General features: G+C 35.5%; 1 protein-coding gene across 7 annotated transcripts in view; it reads left to right on the top strand.

Moving 5' to 3' along the window:
- Positions 1 to 18,638, top strand: part of ldb2a (LIM domain binding 2a) — a 127,108-nt gene that overhangs the window by 21,391 nt on the left and 87,079 nt on the right. For all 7 annotated transcript variants that reach the window (XM_030145011.1, XM_030145012.1, XM_030145013.1 and 4 more), the window contains exon 2: positions 10,735 to 10,837. In XM_030145011.1, coding sequence (XP_030000871.1) covers positions 10,735 to 10,837 — 103 coding nt within the window. The remainder of the gene's footprint in view (positions 1 to 10,734; positions 10,838 to 18,638) is intronic.

The following is an 18,638-nucleotide window of genomic DNA, read 5'->3' on the forward strand; positions in this document are numbered from 1 at the left end:
GTTTGCTTTTTTACTTTACTCTTAAAACTCGCTACCTCATCACCTGAAATTTTCAGACTTAAAATGTGTGGGAGTAAGTGTCCTCCAGTGCACAAAAACGAAGATAAAGATTGGGAAATGAAGTGTGATAGACAGCAGAGAAATAAGCTTTTTTATTAGACATCTATTAAAGATGTTTCATCTGTCCATGGCCTTCACTGTGTATTCAAATAAAAGCTGCCTAGCTAAAGATCCTTCTAAACATCTAGACAGTCTTTGGTTCTGTTAAGTTGCTATATGCTCCTCCATAACCTGAAGCTGTTTGAATCGTTGACAACAGTAAAACTTCGGTGGCCCACCAGTCAGCCGGGCTACATGCTATTCAGCAGCTGAATGGGGTTTCAGACATTGGTAATTCTCCAAGGTCAGGCCCCAGACACGCCTACACTGTTGGAGGCTTTTCTACCACAAGAGGCTGGAAGCAACGGCGAAAAAATACAGACTAACAAAAGCTTGCTGGGAAGAAGGTTTATATTAAACATAGCGACATTAGTGGCTTATATAGTAGACTGATAGAAAAAAAAGGTGAGGGAGAGAAAAGAGTGGAAGTCTTTATGCACATTCTAGATATGCATATTTTTACAGTTATTTTGTTTATTATATCCTGCTTGCAGAAAATTAGAAATGTGTAGGTGCATTTAGCATAAGTACATAAGTAAACAAGTAGATAGATAGATAGATAGATAGATAGATAGATAGATAGATAGATAGATAGATATTTCACAAGCCATACAGTATGTCTGAGACTAAAATTGCATTTTTCAAAGACAAATCTAGATGAAGTTATTAAATTAAACCTGTTTCAGTCTGGCAGCACTAATCTCTAACTAAAAACAAGCCTGAAGAGAATTATAATAACATAATGCTACCAGTAAAATATGTTACATTATTGTAAGTGTCATGATATGGGTTGATAATTAATTGTAATAAAAATAATAATAAAAAAACATAGATCCAGTTGTGGAAAAAAATATTAGACCATCAAAAGTCATCAAAAACAATGGTTATGCAATCAAGTACTAACTCCTGTGTGTATTGTGACTAAAACAGACAGAAAAAAACATGGAATGCTAAAAGCACTGTTTTTGTCAGTACAGTGCCATAGATATTGATGTAAGAACTGAAGTGATTTTGGTTATTATTAAGAAAATCATGGAAAATGAATAGATATCAGCTCTGAAATTAAACTATTATGAGCTATTTTTGTTGTTATTATCTTTGTCCAAACAAATGTACCTTTAGTTGTACCAGGCATTAAAATGAACAAGAAATTGAGGAAAACAAGGGTGGTCTAATAATTTTTTCCTTGAAGATAGATAGATAGATAGATAGATAGATAGATAGATAGATAGATAGATAGATAGATTTCACAGAACCCTTATGCATACAGTGCTGAAGGGTATATCTTCATACACTCTTCTCTCTGTGTTTTCTTCTTCCACATTGTGTCATCTGCCTGTTCATACTGTATGGACATTTCTATGCGAAGACTTAACCCTCAGCTCTGTTGCTATTTACTGAGGATCCTCCCTATGCTGTCCCTCCAATCCTCTGGATTTCCCGTAAATCCCCCAGGCCTGGCCAGCGCTGGTGATTTGTGGTTAGCTAGTGGCCAATTGACACATTGATAAATCCCCCTCAGATGGGGTGCGATCCATTTGAATCAATAGAGCCTTATCGGCTGACGGCCGTCACGGCTGCGACCATGTCGGTTCACCTCAGGTCCCTCGGAGCCCGCCTGATTTGTAGCATTTGACAACAAACATCGTCACGCCACGTGGTTTGTCAGAGAGTCCACGAGCGTAAATGAAGGCAGGACGTTGTCTGTCAGCGAGCGGTGACAGAGAGGATGAGAGACAGACAAAGAAAGGGAGGATATAAAGAACGATGGGCAGAGATAAAACAGAGGGAGGCTGAGAGTAGGTCTGGCACACAATAGAGCAGGATTCTTTTTCATAGTAAATATCAGAGCTTAATTTGACCCAGATCCTCTTCCAGCTGGACCTTCCAGATTGGGACTGGCACCTCTTTGATTGGATACTGCATGTCCTCCAAAACCTGTAAACAAGAAGGCCGCTCCGAAAGCACACACTGCCTTCAAGGCCAAGAGTCAACTCTTCTTTTCATATCACAATATAACCGACTGTTACAGTGGTAACAAAGGTCTCAGCTCTAATCCTTCATTTTCCGCCAGTTTGTGGTTAGTTAATTGTTTATCTGTTACCATTAGAGTGATGTGGATTACCCAGAGCAAGTACTGAGGCCTGAGGTGTGTGGAGTTTATGCACACACAGCAACAAGTGGGAAAATATCAAAAAGATAAACAAAACATATTTTTTGTGATTCAGATACTAAACAAGCCACAGGATCGACAAGATGGTGACAGTAGCAGGAGCGCAGCAGATCGCTGATTAAATGTACATAAATAATGGAGTTTTATTTAGTTTTGTTTAGTCATTTTCTGTTTCCTGACCCGCCAGAACTACTTCAACTCTGTGCTCTGTCTGTATTCTGATTTACACTAAATATACCGAATACCATTTACACTCCGGTGACTTGCTATGAGTTGAATAAAAGTAATGCTCCGAACATTTCCTACAAGAGTCGAGGGATTGAAATACTGAAACTGAAGACGGCACCCACAGCACATTGAGCGTCTTCTGTGCTGGCTTCAGCTCCAGCCAGAGGTTTCATATGGCAGGTGTCCACTGGCCAGGCTTTAGCTGTTCTCTGGTCCGTCTGGCACCAGTCCAGCTTCTCTTCTGTCTTCAGATTTGGGCCAAACCTGGCCAGTCTGCTGCTCAGCCAGCCACGTTTCAGTACTTGGCAAGACACTGGTGAAAGCTGCCCAAAAGTTCCAGTTTGGAGGATTAATGGTTACTGATTCTAAACAGAACTTTGTGCTGAATGTAATTTAAAAGTTTTAAACACTAGTTGGCTTTATTAGCAGACACTACTAATTGTTTATTTAATTTACAAAATAAGTGATTTGTAGAGGAGCAATGAAACTGCCAAGTGCTATTTCATTTGATGGTTGTGAATGGTGAAACTAAATGCTGCTCATAGCACATGAAATGTGCTTGTTATTTTCAGATTCCTCTGTTGTCTGGGTGGGAGGCTTTTTAACAGAGACGCAAACTAAACCATATCATCTATTGCTGAACCCAGCTGAGCCAAGCAGAGCTAATGGAGACAAGACAATAGACACACTGCTGTCAACTCTGCTCTTTGTAAAATTTAGCGCTGTTTTTTAGACGGTTATAGGCGCGAGGCAAATATCACTATGCTGCCGAAATGAACTATATTGAGTTAGAGCAAAAAATATTGTGTAAAAAGAAAAATGCTTGGAAATAACATAAGAGCACACAAGTGAAAGTGATAATTAAAAAAATAGGATAAATGAAAGTGGAAGAAACATGCAAAAGAGTGAAGTGAAGCGAAGAAGTGAAGTGAACAATAGAGAAACAGTGTATAACTGAGAACGAGGGAGAGGGTTAACTGACCCAGCTCTGTAAAACTGAATAAGAGGGATTTTAAGACACTATTCTATAAAACAGAATAGTCACTATTCTGTAAAACAGAATAGTGACAGCTTAAGTAAAACACTTTTTATTAAACTGTAAGAGGAAGCTTAATGAATGGCAAACTATAAAACACGGGAATGGGAGGTCTAGGGGTGATGGTACTTGAAAATTCATTTTTTACACTAAATCCGGGCGGTTTGTGTCAAGACTGTGACTAAGTTTCTCACTGACCCCTTTTAGAGGAAGTACAGCTGGTTGAAAACACAAGTTATGAATAAAAGTGATAGTATTTCTTATTTAAAAAATAAGCAACATTTAGTTAATGTCAACATTTAGTGTCTTATGCATAAGAATCATAGTAGTACTTTTTGAATGAGTGTCTTTAGGCTATATTCTAATACTATTTTATATATTATCTGTTTCTATTCTATTCTATTCTATTCTTTACCTTTGTTGGTATTTCTCATCTGTTATGTCAGTGGTTTTATTTTGAAGGCTTAGAAAGGAAAATGTCTGCTTAAAACATGTTGACACCTGGCTAATGAGTGTGCAAGGTTTGTATTTATTTTCATATATACTATTTATATATTAATATACTATACTATATATTTATTTTAATGTATACTTTTTTATTATTATCTGTTTCTATTCTATTCTTTACCTTTGTTGGTGTTTCTCATCTGTTATGTCAGTGCTTTTATTTTGAAGGTTCAGTAAGGAACTTGTCTACTTAAAACATGTTTGACACCTGGCTAATGAGAGTGCAAGGTTTGTGAGTATTTATTTTAATATTATTTTGTATTCATTCAGTCTTTTCGTGAATTTTTTTTTTATCTTTTAATGTGTCTTTGTGTAGTTAAGCTAGCATGATTGCAAGATTAGCTAACTGCTAGGTTTAGCCTTTTTTAGCTAACATCTAAATAGCTAACAGAAAAATAATAGGCTATATTGAGTGTTTAATTCACCAGAAATGGGTTCAGTTAGTACCTGCACTATATTTATTTTTAGTTAGATACACAGAAAAAGCACTTCATCAAATGTTTGCTGGTTAGAAAGTTTTATTTTGTGACTGCAGAAGGCTCCAGTTTTGCTGTTATTACCATTAGCCCTATTTTGCTAGTTTGAGCAGCAGCTAAATTAGCGGGTAACTACAACAAAAGGAAGGATTTGATTTTATTTTTTGCATTTTTATGTTAGCACAGCTGCTCTAATCATACTCTCTTTAACCACTTAGCTTGGAAAACTGAATTTAGCTTACCCTAACAGAGCATAAATAAGTATATATAGTTTGGATAGGAGTGTTTTTTCCTCATAGCTACTATTGTACCATCCATGCTCTAAAGATCTGTAGAGTTTTATTCATAATTTAAGCTTTTGTGAGACATAAGTGCTAGACTATTATCCAGCTGTAGATGTTTTAATTTAAATGAGTGAGATTTGCATTGTAGTATCATACGAGTCAGTCCTATGTAGGCCTACACTCACTGGTGTCATGAATATTTAGACACCAGTGGATCAAAAGAGCATTACTCAGTGGCTGGAAGCAGACCAACATCTATAAAGTGGGAGTATGATAGCATTTTATCAAGAGACAAGTAGTCCTATTCAAGGGTTTGCTAAAAACTACAGCTTTTGTTAGAAGTGTTTTTTTTTATACATATATTTGTCACCTGTGTGAAAAGATTTACAGTGCCAGCGGTAATGATTGAGTTTTGGCTTAATGCCCCATAAAGGGAAGCAATCCAACGTTCCAATCCAATCCAGATTTATTTAGAAAAGCAGCAACAGTTGACCAAAGTGCTGTATATTCAGAAATACTGGGAACCATAAAAACAACATAATAAAAACACAAAGGCCAAAAGAAACATAAAAATAACCTTATAAAAATACAAGGACATGTTTAGAAGGCAAAAGGACAAGAATAAATAAAGGAAATTTGTATAGTGAGCTAAAAGACAAGAAATAATTTGTGTTTATTTATTTTTTAAAGATAGATTTCGAAGCAGGCAGTATAATGATGAAGCCGTCCAACAGTTTACAACCAGAGATCTACGATCAGAAAAGTCATGTACTGCAAACTGTGCCAATAGTAATGAACCGGTACAATTTTTATCTCATAAGTGAGTGTAGTTGGAAGGGTTGAAACTATTATGTGGATGGATTTGGATTAATAAAGGCAAAATAAATAAAATAATAGTACCAGTAGACCTGTCAGGATCATTACATTATCGTCATGTTGCAGTTGTTTGAAATAATAGAGATTATTTTGAGTAATTTTAATAATTGTCTCCATTCACCTGTTTAAACAGTTGCGTGAAACTAACAGAAATAACATATTCATCATTATTTCTACAATGTTTTTTGCTGTTTGACTTGTACTTGTTTAATGAAACCATCGTTTTCTTGTTTTTCATTCGACTGCTGAGTTCAGTGGAGAATTAGCGCTATGGCAGATTATTTTGGCTCCTCTTTGTAATGTAATGTGCATAATTAAACTAAAGTTAGACTTTATAGACTTGTTTTAGACTTATACTACTGTCCAGTGGCATAAAGTTAACAAAACACATGATTAGGTTTTGGGTTTTTTTTTATTTTTAATTTTTTTTAATTTTTATTACAATTAATTATCAACCCATATCATGACACTTACAATAATGTAACATATTTTACTGGTAGCATTGTGTTATTATAATTCTCTTCAGGCTTGTTTTTAGTTAGAGATTAGTGCAGCCAGAATGAAACAGGTTTAACTTAATAACTTTATCTAGATTTGTCTGAAAAATACAATTTTAGTCTCAGATATATGGCTTGTGAAATATCTATCTATCTATCTATCTATCTATCTATCTATCTATCTATCTATCTATCTATCTATCTATCTATCTATCTATCTATCTATCTATCTATCTATCTATCTATCTGGGTGAGAGCAGTGAAACATAGGGTACATATAGAACATCTGATGTTCTATATACAATTTTCTGCACAATGACTATGTAGCATTTAGGTACTTTGCAACTCTTGTCTGTGGTTTGGGCTTTTCAACAACAATAATATAAAAACTGTATAAACAAATAATATAAAATTCACATCTACTATTGAAAATAAATAAATAAATAAATAAATAAATAAACAGTATTTCCATGGATGACTGTGGATTAAAAGAATAGGTCATAATCTGTGTTCCTGTTTGTTTCTCTCAGGACCCACTGTTCTTCTGCAGATGTAAGTTGTTGGCAAAACCCATGTAACAGAAACAGGGAATCACTCCTTGTGCGGTGACTTCTTTCTGAACTACCTCTATGACTTTACCTTGGATAATTGAAAGATGTATAATGCCAGTCTTGGCCATATACAGATACTATTTCATCTTTTTGTTGCAACATCTGGTTTGATCTCTGAGTTGTGTTCGTATTTTTGTTTAATTAAAAGTAGAAACAGACTGTAGACAGGATCATCCAGTCAGATCATTTCGCTCTGCTGTGTTTGTATGTGTGTTTGGCGTTTGTGTGTCTTATTCACCCATTGTTTGACTGCCAGTCCCAGGAGGCTCCACCCCCTCACGGTACTGGATTATGTGCTGAACTCAATCAGACTACTGAGTAGAACCAAAGTGTGTTTGTCTCTTACTCACAGTCTTTACCTCTCCCTCTGTTTTGTCCTGTGGTTTCACTCTTCTCCGGCTGTCTTTCCAAAATAGATGTATTCACACTAAACAGACACCACACACATGCTGGCTGTTCACACCTGCTGATGCTCACAATGTGACACAGTCAGTAAAACACACACATACAGAGGCAGACACACACTGCCAGCTCACGCAGTTCATTCCCAGTGGGCAGGTGGTCAGTGGTGTGTGTTTGACTGGTGCATCACTGTTTCAAATAGAGATGTTAAAGCAAAAAAAAAAAAAAAAAATTGTATTAAATGTAATATTTAATACTAACAGGTACTCATCCACCTTGGTGTCACCTTCTCACTCTTTCTGCCATAATCTTGATGTGAAACAAGTGCCTACCTACCATTTTCCATGCAGCTGCTCATATAACACATGCACACATTAACAGCCTGGCATGGGAAGGTTTCCTCTGTCCTGGCATTATTCAGTTGCTCCAATTTACCGAATGGGAGCAGTATAATTACAAGTCAACCTTTTTAATGCCAAATGAGATGTGTCTGACACCACTAGCCCAAATTATGGTGGAAACTGCAGCATTAATTTTGCTCACAATGTTGACTCTTATTTTGTTGAGGACAAAATGATGTTTTGAGAATATTTAAGGCAATAAATAACTTTCATTACTTCAGTTTCCTCAAGTCATTCCCTAACTTTAGCTTGTGATGGCTTTTGTTGTTGTAGTTCTAATTAGTTGAGTAAAAATTGTGCATTTGTACAATTTTGGGCCTTTATTATTACAATATTTAGAAAATAGCTCAAAGACATGCTGAACAAATTTGCTCATTGAGTGAGTCAACATGCAATTCCAGTTTTGCGAATAATAGATGACCTCTACTTTCCAGAAAAACATGGTCTATTTTGGGCTATTACTGTGTTTTGTTTTGTTTTTTTCTCTTTCATGGCATTTCTTTATCTTCTTATATGCTGTATCTGTGTGTTACATTCCTAGAGAAACAGTGGAAGAATGGAATCAATGCATAAATCCTATTAACCCATGTGTACTTTTGTTGTAACAACAGCAGGCAGCGTATAATCAGATCCCTTAATGTAGAATTTTCCAATAAACTTAAAGTATTCAGATGACAATTAAAAGAATCCTTTGAAAACTTAACATTTTAGCTACACTTTATTTTACACAGGGGATGAGTATTAACTGTTTCATGGATTTATGGTGGCTTGTCTGTTCAGTGTAACTTCATCAGAACTCAATAACTCATGATCACCTATTGATTAAGCAGCCGTCGGAGGGTCCAGGTTCAGATCTCTTCCTTTTTGCGTCAGGTCGCTTGGTTGTGGAACGTGCTGACCTGCGGGGCACCCCGGTCGCCATTTAGAGGGCTTGACACTGCTTAATGGTGACAACGCTAATTGTCAACATCTGGGAAGTGCTTACCATCCCTCAGCCCAGTGTAGGATGAAATGTAGCGATCTGTCATATCATGTCAGCGAAAATTAGCATCACTCAAATGTCTGCAGGCGAAAAGGGGACTGCAGGGGAGTGGGGGTTGCCCCACCAGTGATATCTGAGTGGATTTGTGTGTGACGGAAGGTCGGGGGCTCTAAGATGGGTAATTTCATCCAACTGTTGTCCCTCCTAAGACATCTGACTATTGTTCCTGTTGTCTGTTCATGCTAGCAGTGCCAGTAAAACTAGTATTATGTAGAACTGTTATTGATATTGGTACTAATACTGCTGCACAACCAGTCATCTCCTGCCGTTAAAACATATTCAGCTACTCAGTACTATTGTTCTTACTTGTTACTTCTGCTCAATATACGTAGCATGTTACAACAATAACCTCTGCAGCTTCTGTTGATATTACAAGTATCATTATTACTAGTTTTGCAGTACTTAGGCCGCAACCTTAAATTGTTTTTCACAATATTTAGTTATTTTCATGCAGCTGCACAAAAGTCTATAGTTAAATGGCACCAGAGAGGAGAATTAGTGCCCCCTAGCATTTATATTAATGTGGCTGACTTCTGTTATTATCTCCGCCAGGAGGTATTGTGATCGCTTTGCTTTGTGTGTTTGCGTGCTTATGTTTTTGTTTGCGTGTTTGTTTGTTAGCAGGATAACTCAAAAAGTTATGGACGGATTTTCATGAAAATTTCAGGAAATGTTGATACTGGCACACAGAAATAATGATTAAATTTTGGTGGTGATCAGGGGAGGGGCACACAGCTCTGTCTTGGCAGAGGTCTGCGCTCTCCGAGTGCTTTTCTTGTTTAACAAACTGTATTTGTCAAGCATTTATTGGCATTAGCATCATCTGTTTCATTATGTTTAAGCTATGATACATTGTATGTTTTCAATATTGGTATCCCATTTATTTCTTTGTGTATTTCTCTAATAGCCATGATGTGTTAAAGCTATTTCTTATGTCCAGTGTGGTCAATGCAGTTTTTGTCTACAAACTCTAAAGGACAGCAAGAATTCTAATATAGATTTACATGTTCCAGTGATTAATGCCAATACATGGCAAGAAGGTGCAATAGTAGTAACTGTTATTAAGGTGGAACCATAATAGTCTTATAAAATGAGCAGAAAAAGCAAATTGTTAATCAGAATTATTTGATAACTAAATAGTCATCTTTCATGAAGGTGAGAGTATGACATATACAACTAATGTACTAATGATGCCAGTATTATTTACCACTACTCCTAATATTACTGATATTGCAGAAGTTGTAGGTTCTGCCTCTGCTTCTGTAGCTTTTAATTTTAAAACATCTGTAAGATATTTCAGACTTGTGCTGTGGGAGCCTCAGGCGAGGCTCCTCCAAAGTCCAGGGTTTAGAAAAGTAAAGGGTGTTACAGGCTTTGACTTTACATTGACCTGTAAGAGGCTTAAACCAACAGCCAGTATTTTAAATTACTTCTTTAACTCAACTTACTTTTGTATGTTTCTTCATTCTTTTTGTTTATAACATTGTGTTCTTCTCTTCTGTCTTCTTATTGTTTTTTTTAATATTATTTTTCTTCTACTATTGTGTGTAACTGTTTCAACATTGACATTTTAAGGCTTTAGTAAATTCAAAATGTTTGGGTTTGTAGCAAGTTTTGTTTTAAATAAAACTTGCTACAAAATAAAATTTTGATATAAAAAGAACCACAAAACAATTGGCAGAAATAGGAGTATTTGCTTTGCGAAGCTGATTTCATATGTAAAACAATGTCATTTTATGTCTTTTCTCAGACCAAAAGCCTGGTCACAACACCTCTGTTATCAGAATAAATCAATATTGAATTTATGTAAAAAAATGCAATAGCTCAACAACCCGAGCAAAGGATATTCACTTGGATATTAAATAATATAGAAAATGAAATGGCATGGGGACTTTTAGAGCATGGGACGATAAAAGATCTGCCACACTTTCATTCACTGCGAACAAGATAATCATTCATTTCATAAATACATAAAAACAAAATGCATCCACTGTATCAGCTGTACTAACCTTTGCTCCTGTTTTTTCCTTTTATCCACTAAGGAAAGTGACAGTTTGTGGTGGGACGCCTTCGCTACAGAGTTTTTCGAGGAAGATGCGACTCTCACGCTGTCGTTTTGCCTGGAAGATGGACCAAAGAGATACAGTAAGACTCTTTTAATCCTGTTCTTCAGTAAACGACAGACTACAATTATCAAAGCTAATCTAATGCATTTTTGCTGTTCATTCTATTAGTTGAGAGGAAATATCTTATTCAAGTGACTTTACTTATTACCATAATAACACTGAAAAATATAACCTAAATAACTTCACTGTTTTTTATGCAGTAAACTATCTTGCATGCTACAGGTTTTTTTAGGTAGTTTGTATTGTGTAGAACAAAAAGATATAATGTGGAGCCATAATTTTGTAAGCAATAACAAAACAAATTGTACTTGTTAGCAAAAAAACATCCATTGATGCAGTGAAGTTGCCTGAGAAGGAACACTTACGGTTGCAAAGTTATCCAAAGTTGGTAAATTAACATATAGGATAAAAAAGATATTGCATATATGAAAATACATGAGATGAAAACAAATTAAATCACATAATGTAGAAAGGAAAATTCTCACCCTTCTGCTGTGCTACATCAGGCCTAACTTTGGAAAAAAGTAAAAGACATATATGTTTTAGATTTTATTTGAATTGTACTGTTAACTGCACACATGATGTTTTTCTGCTCAAAATATAATTTTAAAAGTCTAGGAAGTCCCAATTTGTCATAAATATATTAATGAAGCATCTAGTTTTGGGTGAAAAGGCTCAGCGGAGGCGATACACATCACCAAAGTAGCTGTTTCTGTGTCATATTTCACCTGTTTCTGCAAAAACAGAGTGGGAAGATTAAAAGAGGTAAAAATCAATAGAAGTCTGGTCATGTTGATGGATACAGAGGCATCTTCAGTGACGTCATGTACATGACTTTGGGTGTGTAGTCTTTATATAAGGATTTTCACAATCTTTAACTTTTAAATAAAATGAAATGAAATGGAAAAATTCTACCAGTATGAAAAAATGTTTTTTCCCACACTGTTGGTTACCATTAATACTTTTTTCCAAGTCAGTTCTCTCTCTGTTGTGATGAGAAAGGGGCTTAACTACAAAAGCATTATCATTAAAAACAGACAATACCAGTTTGATTTTAAAATAAATGTTTACACTAAAGACACAACCTGAACCTAATTCAAATCTCGTCAGTTGGTCTAGCTGATAACTGTGTTAAAGAGTTATGCATTTGTGTTTATGACCAAAGAACTAATAAAAGACGCTATAAATGTAATGATGCAGACTAACTAATACAGAAACCCAACTCAGGATGGATCCATCAGGTCTTATACAGAATCATTTATTGATTTGTTTATGTGATGAGGACAATACATATTAATGAACACTAAGTACAGATAAAAAACATTATTTTGTGTAAATATGCTGAATTTAACTGGGAGCTATCCATCCATGGTTCTCAACATTTAAAGACAAACTAAACATACAAACAAGACAATACAGTTTACATAACATATTACTATATAAAACTCCATGTAACTAAATTCCAGTGGTGGTTTTGCCTCAAACACTGACAGTTTATTGTACTTATCGGTGTGTGAGAGGGAAAAACCACCATATTATAGCAGAATTTGGAACTTTTACAGAAGGCGGACCAAGTTTCCTGAGTTTGTGTTGTGCAGTATTTTGTAGGTGTGATTATATGACGAGATGGTCAAATTTACTGGCATTTCAGTCCCCTTTTACAAGTCAGACCTTTCCAGGAAAGATTTGTATGACTGAGTCAAACATTTTCTTTTGCATTCGTTTCTACTGAGGCTCTGTCAGTGAGAAAATTGGTATCTCTCCCTCTTCTAACAATAGTTTTCATTCTGTACATGATTGCTGAACAAAGATGCAATATCACACGTAACTACTGGTAACCTCTTTTTGAACATTTCATCATGGGCCTCTATTGTGGCTCAGGCTTTTTTAAATAAAGATGTAAATGTAAATCTCAGCCATGAAAATAGACAAATTATTGGGTCTATCTGTATTGAGACGTAAAAATGTGCTTTTGTACAAAATTATAATCTGAGGCTTTATGGCATCGTGTGGAGATCTCAGCCCATTTTAACGCAGTGATGCAAAACAACTTGATACTATGTCTGATTTAGAAATGTGTTAGTTTACACAGTGAACTGGACTGATTGATTTGAGGTTTGTGGGAGTAAAAATGCGTTGTTAAGTGGCAGGCTTAGAAGGACAAGAATCTTTCCCGTCTGGATAATCAGTATTTGCAAAAGAGGATGTATGTTTTTCATTTGGTGAAAGGCCAAAGGTACAACGCTCTATATACACATGTAAGAAAGCACAGAGATAATATGTAGGCTGAAATTCCTTAGATGTTATTATTTTTACCCTTTAGATTTTTTAAATTGACTTAGGTTACTGTAAACTATTTAGAGCCACCCACATCCCTCTCATCCGCAAATAAACTTTGATATTGTCTGTTTTATACTACCAAAACTGATAGTCTTTACATAAAACAGACTGAATACCCTGAGTTTCTAGTTGCATGCACATTTAAAGGAGTGATATTTTGCTTTTTTAAATGGAATTATGTGTCTTAAAACATTTCCCTGTGGTCTACATAAACTGTAAATGCAATGCTTGGGTCTGAATTCTTCATTAATTCAACTCCACAGGTCCATCTTCAACCCTATTTCTGAGTAATGACACCAGAAAGGTCGTTTTGAACGCTGGCCCTTTAAATGCAAATGAGCCACTTCACGCCTCGCCTCCTCCAGGTTGTTGACTGTGCTTTCTGTCCCGTTCAGCCACTTGTGTTCGTTAATACAACCAACAACTGAACATTTTAGGTAATTGACTCTTAAGTTTGAACATATTTTCAGTTTTTACTACAACCGCTGCTGCTGACAAACAGTTATGTCGTACTCGGAGAAATGTTTGTCGGACGTCTTGACCTTATATGTGCAAATGTTGTGACGTAACTAGTTATAAACACAACAAATTAAGCAGGAATTGAAAGGGGTTGTAGAAGTCCACTTGATTTTTACCAGAATGAGTCTAAAGACAGCTTTGCAGCACCTGGAGGGTTCAAATTCAAACTCTTTGAACTATTAGGGTCCAAATACACAAATAAATGAACCAAAGACTAATAAAAGTGGTAAAATATGACCCCTTTAAGACTTAAAGAAAACAAAAAAATAACCTGAGCTCTGAGGTACACCTACGTATTTTTAAAGGCTGATATAACAATGATAGTTTAGTGCAAGAAAAAGCCAATCTGCCACATAGAAAATAATTGTCTTTATTAGAAACTTGATAATTATTGACCTGAACATCACAGTAAAAGGTAAAAAAAAAAAAATTACAGAAGCAAAGAAAAAATGCGGACTACTGAAGACTAAACAAGGTGGATGTGATATTTTTCTTGAAACCCACTTTCTTTAGCTGAGAAGTCTGATATCAGCAATCAGACACCGAGGCTAAGTTCAACATACCTTAGTTTGTAAAATGTTGTATCGCTGCCAGATCTATCTCTATCTCTATCTATATATCACATATATACCTCTGCTGTAAATCCCCTCCAAGAAATGTACTTTAATCCAAATACCAGATGTATTTTTTTTTTTATCTTAAAACTCACTGACTGAAATAAAAATAAAGAAATTCTTATTATATCTTGCAAATGTCTTAAACTGTGGACCTTTATCCACTCTACACATAACTCACAGTACATTTTAATGCATAGAAAAACACAGACTATGCTGAGTTAATTTTAGTATAGGAAACCAAAGAGGCTGCAAATAATATTTACCATTATGAAGAGAAGTGTAGAATTATTTACATGGTCCCACAACATTCTTAACAGTTGTGTGCACTTTGAACTCCAGTTGTAAACGTCAGAAGTGCACTACAGTACGGGGGTCTGTGCATGGTCTTATGCACCAAATAACAGAGCAGACGCTGTTATTGAGTTTGTGATATTGTCCCCTTCATCTCATCTGCATAGGTTGGTGTTTTGATATCTGAAACATATTGAATATCACACAGACATAGATAAGGACGTGGTGCCCTGAAATGAGCAGCATCTGCGCTGTGTGTGTTTTTGTAAGTTAGTGTGTGTCTGATTCAGCTCAGTCATGGAGGAAGAAGAGGGAGAGAAGGAGAGAAGTAGTGGAGGATTGTTGTGAGCCTGGCTCTGGTTTGCTTTTCAAATGTAAAAATAAAAATCCCCAGCGGTGTGGAGACGGTAACCCTGTTCCCGCGGGAACGGGAGGCTTAACACCATGGCGATGATGACTCACCGTCAGTTGCAAGCCTTCCTCAATTCACATTCAGGTGCGCTATAAGTTCCACACACACGAACAGACACACAAATACACACAGTCACAATCACATCACCAAGGAAAAAAACACAGCTCTCTTACGTATGTACCTAGCAAGAGATGTGACTCAAAAGAAAAGCCAAGAATGACAGCCTCAGAAAAGGACACTGTTGTCTGTGCTTTACTTGTCAGCTGCATTATGGACGCACAATAACAGCTGTGTACACATGTATTTATTCTCATTTACAGTATATTCTGGTAAACTGTTGTCCACTGCGCACTGTACTGGTGTTAATTTTAGCTGCAACAGAACAACTTTGTGATTCAGCAAGTAGGATCTTTATCTCTTTTCTCTAATTATAATGTATTAAATGTTTGATAATGTACCACTGATGAACTCACAGGCAGTAGGTATATACACCACTCATTATGGTCAGTGTTCATTCATATGTTGATTATATTTTTGCTTAATATAGAATTTGTTTAGTCTATAAAATGTCAGAAAAAGTGTTTCCTAAAGCACTTCATGACGTTCCTGAGATACTTTGTTTGGTCATATTGACACTTTGTACAAATACACTTAATGTCTGGAAAATCTAAAAAAAAAAAAAAACCAAGAAAAAAAAATGTATTTCAAGTCAGAACTTAATAAAGAATACAAGACATGAGAGTAATTATTGTTTAATTATTAAGAACTATTATAAAAATGAAAACTTGCATATTAATTCATGTTACATGAACGTGTTAACATGAAAATACTGAACATATAACACTTCAACAAAAGCATCCAACATCGACACTTCCCCTCATTTACAAGTTTTTGTTAAGGAACAATAACATGTTTACTGTTTTCCCCTTTATAGTCTGTTCCATTTTTTGCTCAGTACAGACTGAGTGAGTCAGAGTTGACTGACTGAGAAGCATGACACAGTACACACTTACCCAGGCAGAAGAAGAAGTAGTTCCCACCAATCGACAAGATCCCAATAGTTTAGCTACTTTCCACTGTGTTCCGGATATAGGCTACATTACCTCAAATGGCCAAAGTATCAAAAGTATCGATATTTTGATTTTTGAATCAATTCTAGAGTGTAAAGATCTGGTATTGGAGATATCGATATTTCAGTATTGATCCATCACTAACACATATACCACCAGTGGCGCTGAAAGTTAAGCCTTGCCTGTTATCATCAGTTCTTAAACTCTTTAATAATTTCAATAATTTAAAGCCTCTGTACTGTCCACTTACTCGTACTGTCTAACATGAAATGTAAATGTGGCTGTTGTTGGCCTGAGTCCGAAATAACCTTTGCCTGTGGAAAAGTGCAGATATATGTAGTTAGCACAGTGCAGTTCAGAATAGCTCTGACCAGTGGAGATGTGAGGGTGTAGGAGGTAGAGATTGGTTACCAGTGGGTAAAACAACTGCAACGGAAGAGTTGGAAGAATTACAACAAAACAAAAGGTTGTAACTTTTTCACACAGGAATTCTGAGTGGGATGAAATGTTACAGAAAAATAGTTTTCAACAAAATACATGCTAGATGTAAATTGCTCGACTGTTGGATGGAAGAAAGAGTATGCTGAAAAGAACAACTTAAATGATTGACACTTAACCAAAAATGTCCTGATGAAGAAAGGATATTTCTATTAACTCCTTGACACATGAGGTCAGACTTATTCAACAAATTAAAAGGACAATCTGTAACCTGTGTATTTAACTGTTCTATATTTATAATTTTACTGACACATTCTTTTACAGACACAATCACTACAATACTAAGAGTGTAAATTCTCTGGTCATACAGTTGCTTGTATGAAAACTACACTTGGAATAATCATTTAATAATCTTACTGTGATAATATTATTCTCTGCATAGGGCACTTTTTGGCACAAAGGCTACAAACTACAATAGACAAAAAGTATAAAAATCACATTCTTAAAGGAAACAAATTATTTGTTATGTATAACTCATACAGCATTGGACACGGTACGAAGAAGAAAAGAAAACACACTTTTAAGTTCAAGGAAATTAAACCTCAAATAAAATCAAAAAAGGCTCTCTGATTAAAAAAAAAAAAAAAAAATGTTTTAAGAACGAGAGAACGACTTAAAGGACTCTCTGACTCATTGTAATCCGTTCTCGGTTGCTGTAATTTCATAACATTCACGGATAGAAAAATTAGAAAAGCCAATTTACCTAATCTGTTTTTATTATTCCATGGACCTGTGTTCAGGTGTTTTGTAACTCGTCTCCAGCTGGAGTTCATTTTGACTTCTCAAAGGAAATGCATCATATTGGAAAATCCCTAAAAACTGTTGGGGGACGAGTGCTAATGCATTTATTTATTTTTTTCTGTCTGCATTTCTCTCCTTCTGCCTTCACTTCTAAACACTGCTCTGAACTCTCATAATGTGTTGCAAAATATGCAACTTAACAAGGGAATTTCATATTTTTCTGTGATTCTGAGCTTCAAACTAGCAACCCTGTGCTCAGAAGCCCCACTACCCTAACAATTACTCATCTGTCGACACAGAAAAACTCAAATTGTTAATAATACATTTTATTTATCCAGTGCTTTTCAGGGAACTCAAAGCCATTTAACAAAATGGAAACAAAGAACAAACACCAACAATAAAACAACTGAGTTTCGACACATGCAATTAAATGAAGAAAAGAATTAATGGTTTGATTTGTTTTTTATTATACCTTTGGTTTTGACGGAAAACAAAGTAATTTCACCATGTCACTGTGGGGCTGTGGGCATTTTTCACCAAGCTCTGACATTTGTGAAATAAATAACTTTGTTAATTAGTGGATTAACAATTACTTGATTAACTGAGAAAAAAATGTTAGGGAAAAATAGAACAAAAAGTATTAACCAACATTGAAACATGCCACATGGCCTCCTCTTCAGCCTACTGGTGAGTACTTAGTTGGAAGAATTTAGTACGGTTCTTTATAACGCCAAAACAACAGTTTTGTAGAAATTTAAATGCTTCTACATGCGGGAGGGGTTGCGGGGACACAGAGGCAAACCACACCCATCTTTTTTGATCCTGTATGAAAATTACAACTTTTTGAAAAGATGTTGGAATAAAAATAGAACAGATTTTGGGTTTTAAATTACAGCAACCCACTTTGTCACTATTGTTAGGAGACCTTCCTGATGATTTGACAGTAAGTGATAAATACCCTCTAAAAATCTTTGGTGCTGCAGCAAAAAAACAATCACTCGAAAATGGCTTCAACTTGATCCACCGGTGCTGGAGGAATGGTTGAAAATTGTTGATGAAATTCACAAAATGGAGAGGTTAACATTTATGCTGAGGCTGCAATATGAACTTTACATAATAAGATGGAGCAAATGGATTAGTTTCTTTAAATACAGTTAAAGTGTGGTTCGTCTCATAGTCCTGCAAAATGCTTTATAAAATGTTGCTCTGAAAATTCTAAGTTGCTTGTTATTTCATAACTGTAACCTAAATTATCATTACTATTAGATTGTACTATTATCTGTTGTCGTTTGTTGTTTATGTTCTGTATGAAAAAATGATAAATAACTAATA

Source organism: Sphaeramia orbicularis, chromosome 10 (genome assembly GCF_902148855.1).
Source record: "Sphaeramia orbicularis chromosome 10, fSphaOr1.1, whole genome shotgun sequence".
Classification (NCBI taxonomy): Eukaryota; Metazoa; Chordata; class Actinopteri; order Kurtiformes; family Apogonidae; genus Sphaeramia; species Sphaeramia orbicularis.